This window comes from Typopeltis vanoorti, chromosome 11, assembly GCF_054136105.1.
Source record: "Typopeltis vanoorti isolate ZY-2024b chromosome 11, IOZ_Tvanoo_1.0, whole genome shotgun sequence".
Classification (NCBI taxonomy): Eukaryota; Metazoa; Arthropoda; class Arachnida; order Uropygi; family Thelyphonidae; genus Typopeltis; species Typopeltis vanoorti.
The window spans coordinates 105,820,474-105,837,480 of record NC_143559.1 but is presented as its reverse complement, the minus strand read 5'-3'; the positions used below and the strand labels follow the sequence as shown (position 1 = coordinate 105,837,480).

General features: G+C 37.8%; 1 protein-coding gene across 3 annotated transcripts in view; it reads right to left on the bottom strand.

The window, feature by feature from the left end:
* Ing3 (Inhibitor of growth family, member 3) overlaps window positions 1-17,007 on the bottom strand; it is a 192,757-nt gene that overhangs the window by 60,948 nt on the left and 114,802 nt on the right. For all 3 annotated transcript variants that reach the window (XM_090400953.1, XM_090400952.1, XM_090400954.1), the window contains one exon: window positions 14,290-14,386. In XM_090400953.1, the coding sequence (XP_090257079.1) occupies window positions 14,290-14,386 (97 nt within the window). The remainder of the gene's footprint in view (window positions 1-14,289; window positions 14,387-17,007) is intronic.

The following is a 17,007-nucleotide window of genomic DNA, read 5'->3' as shown; positions in this document are numbered from 1 at the left end:
TCCCCATCCTCACCTATGGTCATGAGAGTTGGGTAATGACCGAAAGAATGTGGACACAAATCCAAGCTGCTGAAATGAGATTCCTTTGAGGGGTTACTGGGCTGACAAGACTTGACAGAGTCAGAAGCTCTGCAATTCGGGAAACCGTCAGTACCCAACCCGCTGCTTCTCCGTGTTGAGAGATCACAGTTACGTTGATACAGCCACCTGGTTAGAATGCCACAAGAGAGGCTCCCCAGCAGGCCCTCTTTGCAAAGTCAGAGGGTGGGAGGCCACGTGGAAGGCCAAGGACTTGCTGGATAGATTATATCCAAAACCTTGGGTGGACACGTTTGGGAGTCCCACCAGAACACCTGAGCTTGGTGGCAGAGGATCGTGACCACTGGAAGTTCCTCTTGCAGCTACTGCCCTTAGAACCCAATTAGGAAAGGTAGGCCTTGAAGATGGATGGAAACTTTCTTACATGTTCTTCTTTTCAATATGAAATTCAATTTTATCCTGCTCAAGACTAAATAGGGATCACTTCCAATTTCAAATCCTCTGTACCCTCTGGTATCCTACACCAGGGAGAGAACATCACTATCAACAATAACATAGTCAATGAGACTTTTCTTATTCCTTGCCTCTTCTCTCCATGTGAATTTGTGCACATTTTTATGTTGGAACATTGTGTTAGTAATAGTAGTAAAGGTCCATGTGCTGAGCAGAAATCCAACAGGTATTTGCCATTATTATTAGCTTTGCTCTTTTCTCCAAATTTTCCCAAAATGTTTTTGTATATCTGACAATCATTTCATGCTCTGCTATTTAGATCCCTAACAAGGACCAACTTTTCCTTTTTCATTGTGTCAGTTGCTTTCGCTAAAAGTAAATGAGAGTTTACTGAGCATGGAATGGAGTATAAAAACAAACAGTATTATGAAAATTTAAACATTATACCTATGGAAACCACTGAATGTTCCTCTTGAAGAAATTTTTTTAAATATTTTCAAGGGCAACTGGAGTCATGTCCCCCCATGAAAGGATCTAGTGATTTCAAATATTTGGAGAAATGCGAAATAACACTCTTCTCCTCTGTTTATACAATTTTGAAGAAGGTTTTAAAAAACGCATTGAACTGGAAACAGCTCAATATAGTGCTATATAACTTAAAAGTGAACATTTGACTTACACATTCAAGCATCACTGAGTATGGAATTGAACCAATAGCAGCTATTCACTGAAGAGCAGGATAGAAAGACTGCTACTAATGAGGCAGATGATAAAGTGTAGAAAGAAATCAAGCTCAATAAGTATAGAAAAGTATACAGATGTATTATGAAAAACAGTGATATCAACTATTGTTAAAAAAGAATGCCAATCTAAAAAAAAATATCAGTGTGAAAGCTGAGTTATAATACAATCCAGAAGTAATAAACTTTTTCCTGTCTCTTATCTCTGTTATCTAAAAGTTATTACTGCAAAACTATATAATTTAGCTTATAGAGAAAGCTTATATGTGAGACCTATAAGCTTTCTCTCAGTGTCATGAATCCCAACTTAGTTTTCAAAGTGGTTTAGAGAGAGAAAAGGAAGAATAAATAATCGGTATGAGGAGCATGTCTTCTCATAGCTCCCACACTGTATGTGAATATCTGATTACTATGATTGGAGCTATTGTCATCTTTTCCCATTATTCTATACTAAAAAAGAGGAAAGAATCCAACTGCTAATTTATCAAAAACAGGTCAATATTCTTAAAAAAAAAAAAAAAAAAATCAAGTAGGTTTCTTGAAAAACAGAAACACTGTTAAACATATCTACTACCTAGGAAGGCTGCTAAAAGAAACAAGAGATATGAAAACCTTTTCATTAATAATAAATTTCATAGATTCCTCAAAAGCCTTTAATTTAATCAACAAACAAATGATGTTCAAAATTCTCAGTTATTATGGTATAGCCTTGAAAATAAAAGTAATTAAGCACAACCATACCAGAATTGCAAGAGTAATGATTAATAAAGAGATGACTGACAGTTTTCCTAGGAGTTCTTCAGTAAAAACTCTTGGGAACCAATTCTTAATAATAAAAAGATATAGTGCCAAAGAGTACTTTTATTATTATCCTTCAAGATTTGGCAGGTAACACCCACATAAGCAGTTTGTGCTTTGATGATATTGTGCTAATTAATGCTGACATTCAGAATGTCTCAAACCACCTAGAAAATTCATATAAAAATGCAGCACTGATTGGGTTGGCAGTCAAAAACAGCATAAAGTTCACAAACAAAAACAAAAAAAAAAAAAAAAAAGGAAACATCAAGCCAAATGACTACACCCTTGAAAAAGTAAAAGAGATTTTCGGTGCCTTGGTTCTTACATCAATACTCTAAGTGACATAGTGAAAAGAAAGACATAAAGATCTTTAATTGCATAAAAGCCTAATATGTAGAAATTCAAATTCATCACCACAAATGGGCCACTAATGGGCAGGGATGAACAATATCAGTCTCTTCTTGCCAAGTCAACTCCACCTTCCTGTGGTGTGTCCTGTTTCCATAAAAGAGGCTCTGACATTTGCAGTGAGCATTCCTGCTGCAAAAAGATATCTTCCTAATTGGAGGAAATGCCAACCAGACCACCAGGTGGTAGATGACCTTCTTCAGTAAGTAGAGTGGTGGTGGTGAAACACCACCACTCTACTTACTCAGGGACCTGAGGTGGGAAATGCCATGTTTGGCCTCAAGAACAGCAGTTCCGGTCTCTACCCATCCCTCTCTTCTCCATGCAGTTGTGATACTTTTCAAGGGCATGCCTAACATACTTAGAGACCCAGACCCTTTAAAGAGTACAGCAGTTAAAATGGTAGTAATGCAGGCTGGCTGCCAGATAGTATACAGGTCTAAACCAGTCAGTAATAAGTCAGGAGGCTTCGTGGTCATCATCATCAATGTTTTCCATGCCTACTGGCACATGAGGCTGCAACTCTGATTTTCCATCTGCCCCTGTCCTTCGTAGTTGCTCTTGCTTCTACCCAGCTCACCCATCCTGCCTCATTCATTTCAGATTCCATCATTCTTCTCCAAGTTAATTTTGGACAACCTCCAGAGTAGGGATGCACAGACCGTGGACCGCATGTGGCCCTCCATTGATTTGCTGGCGGCCTGCCTCACTATGTATTGTTTTAACTTTAACAAGTTACACGATAGGTAATTTTTAAAAATGGTACATGCGCAAAGCAAAGTAGCTGTGATGTCACGATTGCCTGTCTACTTACGATAATCGGTTAGCAATAATATTAATAAATTTTATAATTCGTCTATTTGTCATATGAGTATTTTGTTTTCGTAGGTGCGGTTGCTATAATTAATTATCACCCCTAGGAAATGGTAAAAAATAAATTCTACAATGGATAAAGCAGGGCCAAGTAGGAAACACAAATTACAGGATGAAAAACGGCAGTTTCAGGATAGCTGGACAGAAAAATATGTTTTTGTGGAGTTGTTTAATAATATCGTGTGCTTGATTTGCAAAAGTGCTGTAGCCATACCAAAAGAATGCAATATAAGGAGATACTATGAAAGTCTGCATTCTACATTTTCAAATCTACCTGAAGAATTACGTAAACAAAAGATTTCATTTTTGAAATGAGAATTGACAGGTCAGCAAGTGATGTTTACAAAACCTATTCAAGATTCGGAAATCGCAACAGAAATAAGTTTTGAAATATCTCGCTTTATAGCAAAAAGGTGCCAACCATTGCAGACGGAGATTTCATTAAAGATTGCCTTGAGATAGCTGCTAAAAAAATGTCCTGAATCAGCCAAATATGTCGAGAAAATTCAGTTAAACAGGATGCCTGTGCAAAGAAGAATTACTGCAATGTCGGAATATGTAAAGTACCAATTAACATCTTATTCAAAGAAATTTGCCTATTTTTCATTAACTATTGATGAATCAACTGACATTACTTCCACAGTCCAGTTGTTAATATTTGCACGTGGAATAATGCAAGAGTTTGAGGTAAGTGAGGAGCTGATTGGAATGAGTTCATTGTCAGATCAAAAGAAAGGTAATGACATGTTCACTGGGCTTTTGGAACAGTGTTCCAAAATTGATTTAGATCTGACAAAATTATCAGGTATCATGACTGACAGAGCTCCTTCCATGATAGGAGCTAATTCTGGATTGGGAATTATTGAAACAGCATTTGGGACAGCACGATGATGAGTTGATACAATTCCACTGTATAATCCACCAAGAGAACTTGTGCCCTAAGAAACTTGGATTTGAACATATCATGAAAGTTGTGGTTTCAACGATTAATTTTATAAAATCCCGTGGCCTTAATCACCGACAATTTAAAAAGTTTCTTGAAGACGTTGAAAGTGAATATGGTGACTTAATTTTTTAGACAGAAGGGAGGCGGCTAAGTCATGGACAAACATTAGAGCGGTTCCTAAATTTAATTGATGAAATTGAAATCTTCATGACTGAAAAAAAACAAAAAAAAAAAACGTCCCTGACATAAAAAATCCAGATCGGTTATGTGACTTAGCCTTTCTGGTTGACATTACTAATCATTTAAATATGTTAAACACGCAACTCTGCAATCTCATGCTGTCGCAGAAAGTGGCTCGGTGTGGCAACGAGCAGTGAGAAAAGGACACCTTGGTGGAACCAAGAAGTCCAAAAAACTGTGCGGGCAAAAAAGGAGTCCTACCTAACATGGCTAAGGGTCAGGTCACCTGAGATGCGTTTGCAGCATGCTGAGGCAGTAAAGACAGCAAAGCAGAGGCTTGGGAATCCTTTGGAGAAAAATTAGACTCATCCTATGCAAATGCAAACAAAGTATTCTAGCAGACCATCCACCACCTTCGAGGGAGGAAATCGTGCACAGCATGGGTAATTAAGGCCTCTGATGGTGCACTTTTAACAACCGAGAAGGCTATCCTCCACAGATGGAGGGAATACTTTGGGAGCCTTCTTAACCTGGGTGGCCCGGCAGTTGTGGACATCCAAGAGGTGCAGATCAGGGCAATGACTAGTCTCGCAGCAGAAGAGGTCCATTTAGCAATAAAATCACTAAAATCGGGCAAGGCTGCTTGCGATGATGAAATTTGGCCTTAAATGCTAAAAGGCTTAAATCGGGACAGTGTTCTCTGGCTGACTCGAGTGTGCAGGCTGCTTAGATATTTGTGCGAGCACCAAAGCAATGGCAGACAAGCATAATAATACCAGTCTTCAAGAAGGGAGCAGAGAAGGATTGCAGTAATCATGGCATCTCTCTGCTCAGACTGCCTGGGAAAGTGTATGCTAGGTGCTTGGAAAGACGGTGCAAGAGCATAGTTGAGTCAAAGTTCCAGGAAGAACAATGTGGCTTTCGTCCTGGTATAAGCACAACTAACCAAATCTTCGCTTTAAGGCAAGTCTTTGAGAAATCTTGGGAATATGCCAAGAATGTCTACACATGTTTTGTGGACTTGGAGAAAGCATATGACTGGGTTCCTCGGGATAAGCTTTGGCAAGTAGTACAGGAGTATGGAGTGGATGGCCAACTATTAGCTGCCATCCAATCCCTGTATGAATGCCCAGAGTTTTGTGTCAGGGTAAGCAGCACAAAGTCAGAACCTTTCACTGTCTCCCTTGGCCTCCGCCAAGGGTGTGTTCTGTCACTCCTCCTTTTCATAATATTTATGGACTGGATTGATAGGCACAGCCAAGGCAGTGAGTGTGTCAGAATTGGAAGATGTAGCATTGGACGTCTGCTTTTTGCAGATGACCTAGTTTCTGCTTAGCTCTTCCACAGATGACCTGGATAGGTTTATAGCTGTTTGTGCAGATGCCGGAATGAAAATCAGTGTGGCCAAAACTGAAACATTTGTGGTCTCAAGACAACCATCCCAGTGCACTCTACATGTAAGTGGAGTCCCAATGAGGCAGGTGGAGAAGTTTAAATACCTTGGGTCCATATTCACGAATAATGGAAAATGGGACGTAGAGCTAGATACTCAAATTGGCTTAGCAAGCTCAATATTGCGGGAGCTTGGCCGTTCGGTAGTATTGAAGTGGGAGTTAAGCCAGAAGGCAAAGCTGGCTGTCTTCAATACAGTCTATGTCCCCATCCTCACCTATGGTCATGAGAGTTAGGTAATGACCGAAAGAATGCGAACACGAATCCAAGCGGCTGAAATGAGGTTCCTTCGAGGGGTTGCAGGGCTGACAAGACTCGACAGAGTCAGAAGCTCTGCAATTCGGGAAACCCTCAATACTCAACTGCTGCTTCTCCGTGTTGAGAGATCATGGTTACGTTGGTACGGGCACCTGGTCAGAATGCCACAAGAGAGGCTCCCTCAGCAGGCCCTCTTTGCCAAGCCAGAGGGTGGGAGGCTACTTGGAAGGCCAAGGACTAGTTGGCTATATTATATCCAAAACCTTGGGTGGACACTTGACATTTCCAAGGCTTTCACTCATGCTTGGCATCAAGGCCTACTTTGCAAACTGCCTTCCTTTGGTCTACCTGCCATCTTCTGTAACTGGATAGCCAGCATTCTCTTTAGTCATACACTGCATGTCAATGATGGATGGCACCATCTCTTCGAGCTTTGCCACCAATGCATGAGTACCTGAGGGTTTCATTCTCTCACCTACCCTCTTTTTCTAATACATAAATGAGCTACTCTCAGTCATTACAAATCTTATACATAGCTATATAAAAAATGTATTGCTATATCAGCACATAGCCCTGCGTGTGTGTGTGTGTAAATGCATGAGTGTACTAGCAATGACAGATAAATAGCGGCAGCATTCTGAATAACATAGGAACTATAAGATTATTTTTAGATACTCTGATATTTCATTGGATCACTCCTCTTCATTCAAGCAATGTGGATGAAATTTTTGTTTCATGAAGATTTCCTATGTTACATTGATGGCGCCATGGGCTACTATCAACTATTTTAGTTACTATTAACTATGTTGTTTGCATGACCAGCAAATTCTGATTTTACAGTGGAATGTGATACCATGCTTGAAGGCATGTTACTTATGTAAACATTTTTGTAACCTGCATGAAAAAAGAGTTTAGTCAACTTTGGGATATGCAGTCACCCTTGATTATGAGGAGATAGGGTGGAGTTGAAAAGGAGGGTGATGAAGATGATAACTTGCTTATGGAACTGTATACATGAGTAACAGACTGAGATATCAATCTATTCCTCAAACTTAAAAGACCAGTCTTCCATATTTGAAGAATAGATGAATAAGAGAGGGTATAATAGAAACATAAGTTAGTCAGGAGTGTTTACAAATATATATAAGTGAGATTTTGCAGCTTATGGCTGGTGCAGACAACCCTGGAAACTGGCTAAGGGAGTGATTAGGAAGAATGTGAGACAGTTTCTTTTTCCTGGCAAGGGGTATGTGGAATGGGCTACCGTTTGTGAGTTTTTAGTAAGCTTCTTCAAAGAGGGATATGATATGTTATACATGTATTAATGACTAAAATGACCATCCCTGAAAGCAAGCAACATTCCATAAACATCATGTCAAGCAACGTTCCATAAAGCAAGCAACGTTCATAAACATCATGTCAAGAACTATTCAGCATTTGCACCATATCTATCATACTTTGCTTTGAACTTATTCACAGTCATGGCACCCACAACAGATTCTGGCAGCTCATTCCACTCATTCACCACTCTCCAAGTAAAAAAACCTACTTCTAACACCTTGTGAACTACACTCTTGCTCAGTTTCCATGTAAAGCCCCCAGTTCTCCCACCACCAGACATGTTCTGAAAAATTTCCTCTGAATTAATCTTGTAAAAACCCCTCAGTAATTTGAATGTTTCACTTATCCCTTTTCCACCCAGCAACCAGTTTCTGTAACCCAAAAATCTTCAACCTGTTCTCATAAGGTTCATTCCATAAGCCAGCTACCATCTTGGTCACTTGCTTCTGGATCCTGTCCACCTCCTCCCCAAAGAAACCTTGGTGTCCAGATCTGCACACAGTAGTCAAGATGGGATCTTATAAAGACTCGATAAAGAGGAACAATAACGTGCTTGTCTCTGCTCATGAAAGATTCTTCAGTAACCAATTGATCAGATGATCTGATTTAGCCAATTTTGCTATGTGCCCCGAAACTTCAACTCCTATCCACTAACACTCCCAAGTCTCTGGCTTACTCAATTTCCTAGAGTATTCCACCAATGTGGTATACTGCTGATAATCTTCATCATCAATATCAAATTCCTGCCATGTACCCTCAAGGAGTGTACAAGATATGATAGTACTACATGAAAAATTTACACCATTACTAACTTCCTATCTACAAATTTCCTCCAAATCAGTTTGTTACCTGTCAAGACTTCAACATTATCAGATCTCATATTTCTATATTCTAAGGCACTTCTAGTGCCTTAGAATATACAATTCTGTTTAAGTGACCGTACCACCTGAGATCAGCTCTGCTAAAGCATTCCTGGATGCTGACAATGTCAAGTTCTTTCCTAAACTCCTCGTTTGTAATATGATATTGCCATTGATGCCATCTGTTCACACTCCTAATCTTTCTCAGGACTCTCATATTTGCAGTCTCTAGTCTTTGGTCAAGTGTTTTACTTCTGACTCAGCTCTCAGATCCATAAGTTAAAACTGGTTTGAACATTGTCTGTATACAAGTAATTCAGTGTTTTGACTAATTCTCTCTTATTCCATAAAAATTTATTCAGTTGACTTTCTACCATACCAGCTTTCTTGATTCTGTTCTCTATTACCATATTTAATTTACCATCTTCACTAAAAATCATGCCTAAGTAGCTGAAATGTTTAACTTATTCTATAGGTTCTCCATTCACAATGCAGTTGATATTTTCAATCCATCCGCATAAAGTATAACATCGGCATAAAGCAAAGAGCTGACATTAACATCTCCAATTTTGATAATACCACTTTCCTTCATAATGTGATCCATATAGATAATGAATAACAGAGGGGATAATGTACATCCTTGTCTCACACCAGATTTAACATTAAACCATCTTCCTGTACTTCCTTCAATTCTAACTGCTGACTTACAACTCAAATAAAGACAAAGTATTGCTTGATATAATGCCCCATTGACACCATATAACTGTAGCATTTCAAATAGCTTCTCTCTCTTGAAACCTTGTCATATGTCAACCTTGTCATTTTACAAAACTTAAATACAGATCTTTGTTATATTCCCATGATTTCTCAACTATCTGTCGTATAGTGAGAATCTGATCCAGAGAGCCTCTATTTGGCCTGAATCAAGCTTGTTCTTCTGCAATACTTCTCAACCGTTTCTCAAGCACACTTGCATACTTAACAGGAACAGTCAGTAGAGAGATATCTCTGTAATTTTCATATTCAGTTTTATTTCCCTTTAAACTAAACATATTTTTTGGTCGTTTATATAATTCAAGTACAACTTATTTATTAATTACTGACCATTTACGAAAAAGAAAACTACATTAGAGCCTATCAGTTTCACCAGCAAACTGTCTGGCTTTTTCAAGGCGTTTATGGAGACATGAAAACTAGTAAACGCAAATTGAAAGGAACATAAAAAAACGTTGTAAACCAACTAGTAGCTAAGGTTGCACGTTCGCATGACAGAGAGGACTTATTGTTCTTATTCATTATCATGCATGTGTGTTTGTTGTAAACGTGTAATGTGATTACTGGCTAGCTGTAGTTCATTGATTTAGAGAGAGAATCAGGTTTTTCCACGAACTGTTTAGGATTGCACCCTGATTTCTGTTGAGGTTTCCATCGGTTATTAACACGAACTGTGGCTTCCTTGAATAAATGATGTCTGTAGTCGTCATCCAGATATGGCATGGAGCTGTTTTGCCACTCTATCATGTGGTTAGATGTACAGAAATTATGTGCTAAGCTGGAAGAGATACTTCTGTTGTGGTTTACATCACCAACATGTTCTTTTTGTCTGATTTCTAAACTCCGTGAAGTTTTTCCGATGTAGGCAAGACCACAGGAGCAAGGAATGTAATATACTCCTGGATATTTGTAGAAAGGCACTTTATCTTTTGGGGATCCTAAAACTTGTCTGATGCTGGTGGTTGGTTTGAAGACCACTCTGATGTTGTAGGCTGTTAGATAAGAAATTGACTTGATGAAAGGGATCACTACAGTAGAAATGTGCTGGGAGCGTGATTCTTCTTGTCCGGGGTTGTCACCTTATAGATATTTTTTGATGTTTTGAGGATATCCATTTTGTGATAATGTGTTGGCTATTAGTGAGAGTTCAGTCTGTGTATCCTCCTCTTCTGATATAAACTTTCTGGCCCTATATTTCAACATGTGGATAATGCTGGATAATGCTCGGTTTGTGTGTCTTGTGATGGTTTGAAGTAAATGAAGATATCTTCCAGTATCTATGGGCTTTCTGTAAATAGATAATTTGACACTATTTGATTGTTTCTTTATCAAGATGTCTAAAAAATGCAGTTGGTTGTTGTTTTCCACTTCCAGAGTGAATTTTATCTTGTTATGTATTGAGTTGATTTTATCCACAAACGATTTTAGGTTTTCTAAGCTGTCTTGCCATATAATGAAGATATCGTCAACATATTTCCACCATGTAGATGGTCTAGGGGAGACTGTGGAGAGAATTTCTTTTTCAAGTTTTTCCATGCATCAGACAAATTTTAGAATGATCCCCAAAAGATAAGGTGCCTTTCTACAAATATCCAGGAGTATATTACATTTCTTGCTCCTGTGGTCTTGTCTCCGTAAATGCCTTGAAAAAGCCAGACAGTTTGCTGGCGAAACTGGTAGGCTCTAATGTAGTTTTGTTTTTCGTAAATGGTCAATAATTAATAAATAAGTTGTATTTGAATTATTTAGCTTTTTTATATATTAGTACTATGAGAGCTCTACTCCAATCATCTGGAATTCGCCCCTCTGAACTATGCAGTGCAACCACTGTAAGACTTTTATACCTCCATACTTGAGCATTTCTGGTTGAATATCATCTACTCCTGCTGCCTTTCCAGATTTCAGGCTTTTGATGGCCTTTTCTACTTCAAGTATGGATATGTATTCCTGATTGCATGCCTGGTCAGTGTTTTTTACCACTATGCTGTCACTGATTGTTTCATTTAGCAATTTTTTCCAAGTAATTGCTCCATACATCAAGTATATCTTTTTCTACCGTTTCATGTCACCTTTATCATCTCTAATTCCTTTTACAGCACTCTTTCCTCCACTTCTGAGCTTATGCAACAACCTCCAGAATATCTTGCCACCTTCTTGATATTTATTTTCTGTTTATTGAAAAGTCTTTCCATGACTTATTTAGTTAGTTTTACACAGTGATCAGCTTTCTTACATTTGTCTCTGTATTCTCTAAGAGCACAAGCTGACTTATTTTCCACTTTGTTTTTCCTTCACTGCCTCCTTAACTTCCTATATCCACCATGGAATTCTGATTTTTCTCTCCTTGCAGACAACCTCACCACATGCCTCTCTGGCTGAATTAATTAGGGTTTTCTTCAAGGCTTGCCACTGAATCTCCAACGTTTGGCTCCTGTTCTCAAACTCTTTCATTTTTTCTTCAATAATCTTTGTGTATTTTGGTCTACAGTTCACATCTGAGAGCTGCTTAACTTTTATTTGCTTTAAACCTTTCTTACATGTTCTTCTTTTCAATATGAAATTCAATTTTATTCTGATTCAAGACTAAATGGTAAGCACTTCCAATGTCAAATCCTCTGTACACTCTGGTGTCCTGCACAAAAAAAAAAAAAAAAAAAAAAAAAAAATCACTATTATTATTATTTCTGGCAACTCCAAGGAGTCGACAGACTCATCGAGAGAGGCCCTAACATTCGAGAACAACTATTCGACATTCACACAGTATCTATGATACCTCACCTTGAACTCATTCACAGTCATAGCACCCACAACAGACTCTGGCAGCTTATTCCACTCATTTACCACTATCGACAATAACAGTCAATGAGACTTTTCATATTTTTTGCCTCTTCTCTCCATGTGAATTTGTGCACATTTTTATGTTGGAACATGGTGTTAGTAATAACCAGTCCATGTCCTGAGCAGAAATCCAACAGGTATTTGACAATCATTTCCTACTCTGCTATTTAGATCCCCAACAAGGACCATCTTTTTTCTTTTTCATTGTGTCAGTTGCTTTCTCTAAAGCCTCAAAAAATTCCTCCGCTTCTACCTTAGAACCTTCTGTGGGACCATAGGCACAAATAAGTCTCATTTTCCAGTTCCCCATTCTGATATTTGCCCACATCACTTTACTTGAGATTGCCTACCATTCAATAAGATTAGCCTTGTATTTAGTGTTGAATATTATGGCTCCTCATTCTTTTCCTTGATTGTCATTGTCTGAATATAGCATTTTGTATTTACTGCTCAGAAAGATCTCACCAGTTTTTATCTTTTCTGTTTCAGTCACCACCATTATGTCAATATGGTACTTATCCAGTTCCTCGTCTAGCTCCATTTCTTTGCCATTCAGGTTTCTTATATTTATATACTGATCTTGAACTCTGGTGATGTTGAGTTGGGGTGTGTTTTAGGATTTGTTCCAGTAGCTGACTTTTCGCTGTTCGCCCTGGTTCCCTGGCAAAAACAACGGGGCCTTGTTTTAGCGGGCAAAGCCCCGGCCAGCATGAAATTCTTTCATGTTGTACCATTTTATATTATGGTTTAAGCCAATAAGAATACAATTTGGTTGGCTAAATCCCAATCTGCCAACCCATCCTCGTTCATTCAGTATCTAGGTCGATATCTAACAGGGAGCACCACGAGAAGGTGAGGATTGGACATTAGGTCAGAAGCCCTGGTTGGTTCTCAGCATTCTTTTAAAGGCTATGTGGAGGTCTCCTCTCAATTATACAGCTTTGACTCTTAAGCACCCTGCTGATAATTTTTTCACCCCAAAATGCATAAACTTACACTTTGCCACATTAAACTGACATCCATTCTCCTTAGCGCAGTCTGCCATCTGCCAATCTATCCAAATCATCCTCAAAAATTTTGATATCATGTGTATTCACTATTGCTCTACCTAACTTTGCATCATTGGCAAATAACTGAACAGTCCTCTCAGATCCTTTTCTATATCATTAATGAACAAATTAAATAGCAGTGGTCCAAGAACAGAACCCTGCGGTACACCACTAGTCACAGTCACCAGTAGTTACATGCCATGGCACTAATCCAAGCAATCTCCTAAGTTTGTCATACTTAACAGCCTGGTAATTCCACATATACCTTGTCTTAACTGAAAATTCCACACATTTAGCCACCTTCCAGGTCAAGACCATATGATCACTCTCACCAATTGGTGGCAACGTGGTCATATTCGTTTAAGACAAATTCTCAGATGCAATTACTGCATCGAGCACTCACGAATCCTAGTATATTCCATTAGATGATGTCTCAGGTAATTATGCCTTAATAACTGCATAAAATCCATTTCCTTCCTCCCATGTGTCCTCTCTTCCTTTCAATCAATGTTACCATAGTTGAAATCCCTCATAATAATCGCCTGTCCTCCATTCCCTGGTCTGTATATTTTGTTTTGCTGGCCTCAATCTCACACCAGATAGCCTCAAATATGCTATTTTCACTGTCCTGCAGTCAAACTTCTATTCTCTTTGGTTGTAGTTCATCAGCTATCATCAATAACACACCTCCTCCCATTCTTTTCTCTCTATCCTTCCTGAACATTATACCTTCACATTCTTCTTCTTTTTCTTCCTAACATGGAATATAGGCCATGTGGCCTGTTCCGGTCTCATGCCATCTCTTTCTTGTTCCAGGTCAAGACCATATGATCACTCTCACCACCTTCACATTCTATCCGTTTATTATCTATAATGAATAGCATAGTGCCATTCATTATAGACAGATAATGAATGACATAGTGCCATGAGGTGATGTCATATCATATTAATGATACCACATTTGTTGGCACTATGCCATTCATTATCTGTCTATAAGCCAGCTGCTTTCCTTTTATATTTTGTATATTTCTTGTACGCACCCAGAAGATCTTTGCAATAATGATGAAACTAGTTGTGGTCTACATTAAAAATAAAACAGTATGCCTTGTATTCATTACCTTCTGGCTATTCATATAAACTATTAATGTTGGTATACCAGCAAAGTTTACATTCTATCATGCATCATTATTCAATTACAAACCATCACAGTTACCACAGGCAGTTTATTATGTATATAAATAAAAAGAAAACCATATAACATATTAAATGGCACTTACTCCTCTCTAAAATTTCAGTGATACCAGCATTGTCTGCTTCAAGTTCCATTTTAAATTTCTGTAATTCTTGATCAAGTCTCCTAAGATATCTGTCAACCTAAAATAAATAATTACTGTTCATCATTTAAAATATAACTTACAACTAAATTATCATGTCTCATAAACTAATTTGCATCTTAACTACCCATTTCTCCATTCTGATAAAATATATCAACCATTTTATGCATTGTATCAGCTATTTACCTGAATGTAATTACAATGAACCCTATGCACTCATGTTTTGAATGACATGAAAACACTTCATGGAAGGTAAGATGGTGAAATCACATTATCAACTTCTTTAACTAATCAATCACACTCAAATTGAACTTATTTATTTTTTATATGCTTACCAACAATGATAAGCAAGACTGGAAGTGAAAGGTGCTATAAATATAGAACAGACATATGTAAAAGAATTTCTTTATGATTAAAGAAAAAAGATCATTCTGTAAATAAATGATGCTAACTATATTTATGCGTGCATAAGGGTCAAAGCTGTATAACTGAGAGAATACCTCTAAATAGCCTTTAAAGGAATGCAGAGAATGGACCAAGGCTTCTGACCTAATGGGAAATCCTCAACTTCTCGTGGTGCATCCTGTTAGATATATACATGGATACTGAACAAATGGGAATGGGATGGCAATTTGGGATTTAGCCAACCAAATTGTATTCTTATTGGCTTAAACCACAAATAAAATGATGGTACAACATGAGAGAATTTCATGCTGGCTGAGGTGTCACCTGGTTAAACAAGAACCCCATTTTCGCCAGAAAAAAGGGCAAATAACAAAAAGTCAGTTACTGAAATAAATCCTGAAACACACTCCCAACTCAACATCACCAGAGTTCAGATTGGTACAATCAACATAAAAAGCCTGAATGGCAAAAAAAAATGGAGCTGGCTGAAGAATAGAATAAGTACCACATCAATAGAATAGGGGTGATTGAAACAAAACAAAAAAAAATCTGGCGAGATCTTTCTAAGCAATAAATACAAAATGTTATATTCAGCAGTAACGATCAAGAAAAAGGAGATAGTATTCAACACTAAATATGAGGTTAATCTTCTTGAATGGCAAACAATATCAAGTAGAGTGATGTGGACAAATATCAGAATGGAGAACCAGAAAATGAGACTTATTTGTGCCTATGGTCCCACAGAAGATTCTACTAAGGTAAAAGTGGAGGAACTTTTTGAGGTTTAGGGATCTGAAATTGGAAGTCATCACCATTTAGTCTTGAAAAGGATAAAATTGAATTTCATATTTAAAATAAGAACATGTAAGAAAGTTTTAAAGCGAATAAAAGTTGAGGAGCTCTCAGATGTGAACTGTAGACTAAAATACACAAACATTATTCAAGAAAAAATTAAGCAGTTTGAGGACAGGAACCAAATCTCAGAGGTTCAGTGGCAGATCCTGAAGAAAACATTGATCGATTCAGCTAGAGAGGCATGTGGTGAGGTTTTCTGTAAGGACAGAAAAAATCTGAACTCTATGGTGGACACAGGAAGTGAAGGAAAAGAAGAAAACATATCAAAAGTTCCTAGCAAATAAGACAGCTTGTGATCTTACAGAATACAGAGACAAATGTAAGAAAGCTAAACACTGTGTAAAACTAGCTAAACAAAAGTTATGGGAAGACTTTGGTAAAAACATAGAAAATAAATATCAAGAAGGTGGCAAGATGTTCTGGTGATTGTTGAAAAAGCTCAGAAATGGAGGAAAGAGCGCTGTAAAAGAAGTTAGAGATGATAAAGTTGACATGAAAACTGGAAAAAAAGATATCCTTGACGTATGGAGTAATTAATTCGAAAAATTGCTAAATGAAACAATCAGTGACAGCACAGTGGTAAAAAACACTGACCAAGCATGCAATCAGGAATACATATCCATATCGAAGTAGAAAAAGCATTAAAAGCTTGAAATGTGGAAAGGCAGCTGGAGTAGATGATATTCGATCAGAAATGCTCAAGTATGGAGGTATAAAAGTCTTGCAGTGGCTGCACTGCATAGATCAGAAGTCGTGGACAGAGGGACGAATTCCAGATCAGTGGAGTAGAGTTCTCATAGTACCCATATATATACAAAAAAAAGGGGGGAAATAAAACTGAATGTGAGAATTACAGAGGTATTTCATATTCAGTGTTCTTGGTAAGATTTATTCAAGTATACTTGCAAAACAGTTCAGAAGATTTGTGGAAGGGAAGCTTTGTGAAGAGCAAGTTGGATTCAGGGCAAATAGAGGCTGCCAGAATCAGATTTTCAATTCACGACAAATAGTTGCGAAATCATGGAATATAACAAAGATCTATATTTATGTTTTGTAGACCTGCAAAAAGCATATAACAAGGTGCCAAGAGAAAAAGCTATTGAAAACGCTATAGTTATATGGTGTCAATGGGGCTGCAAGTAAGCAGTTAGAAATGAAGGAAGTACAGGAAGATGGATTAATATTAAATCTGGTGTCAGACAAGGATGTACATTAACCCCTCTGTTATTCATTATCTATTTGGATCAGATTATGAAGGAAAGTGGTATCAAATCTGATATCAAAATTGCAGATGTTAACCTCAGCTCTTTACTTCATGCAGATGATGTTATACTATTAAATAAATTCAGTACAGGCCTGCAAGATTCCCTGACTAAACTGAACAACTTCTGTAATGCATTT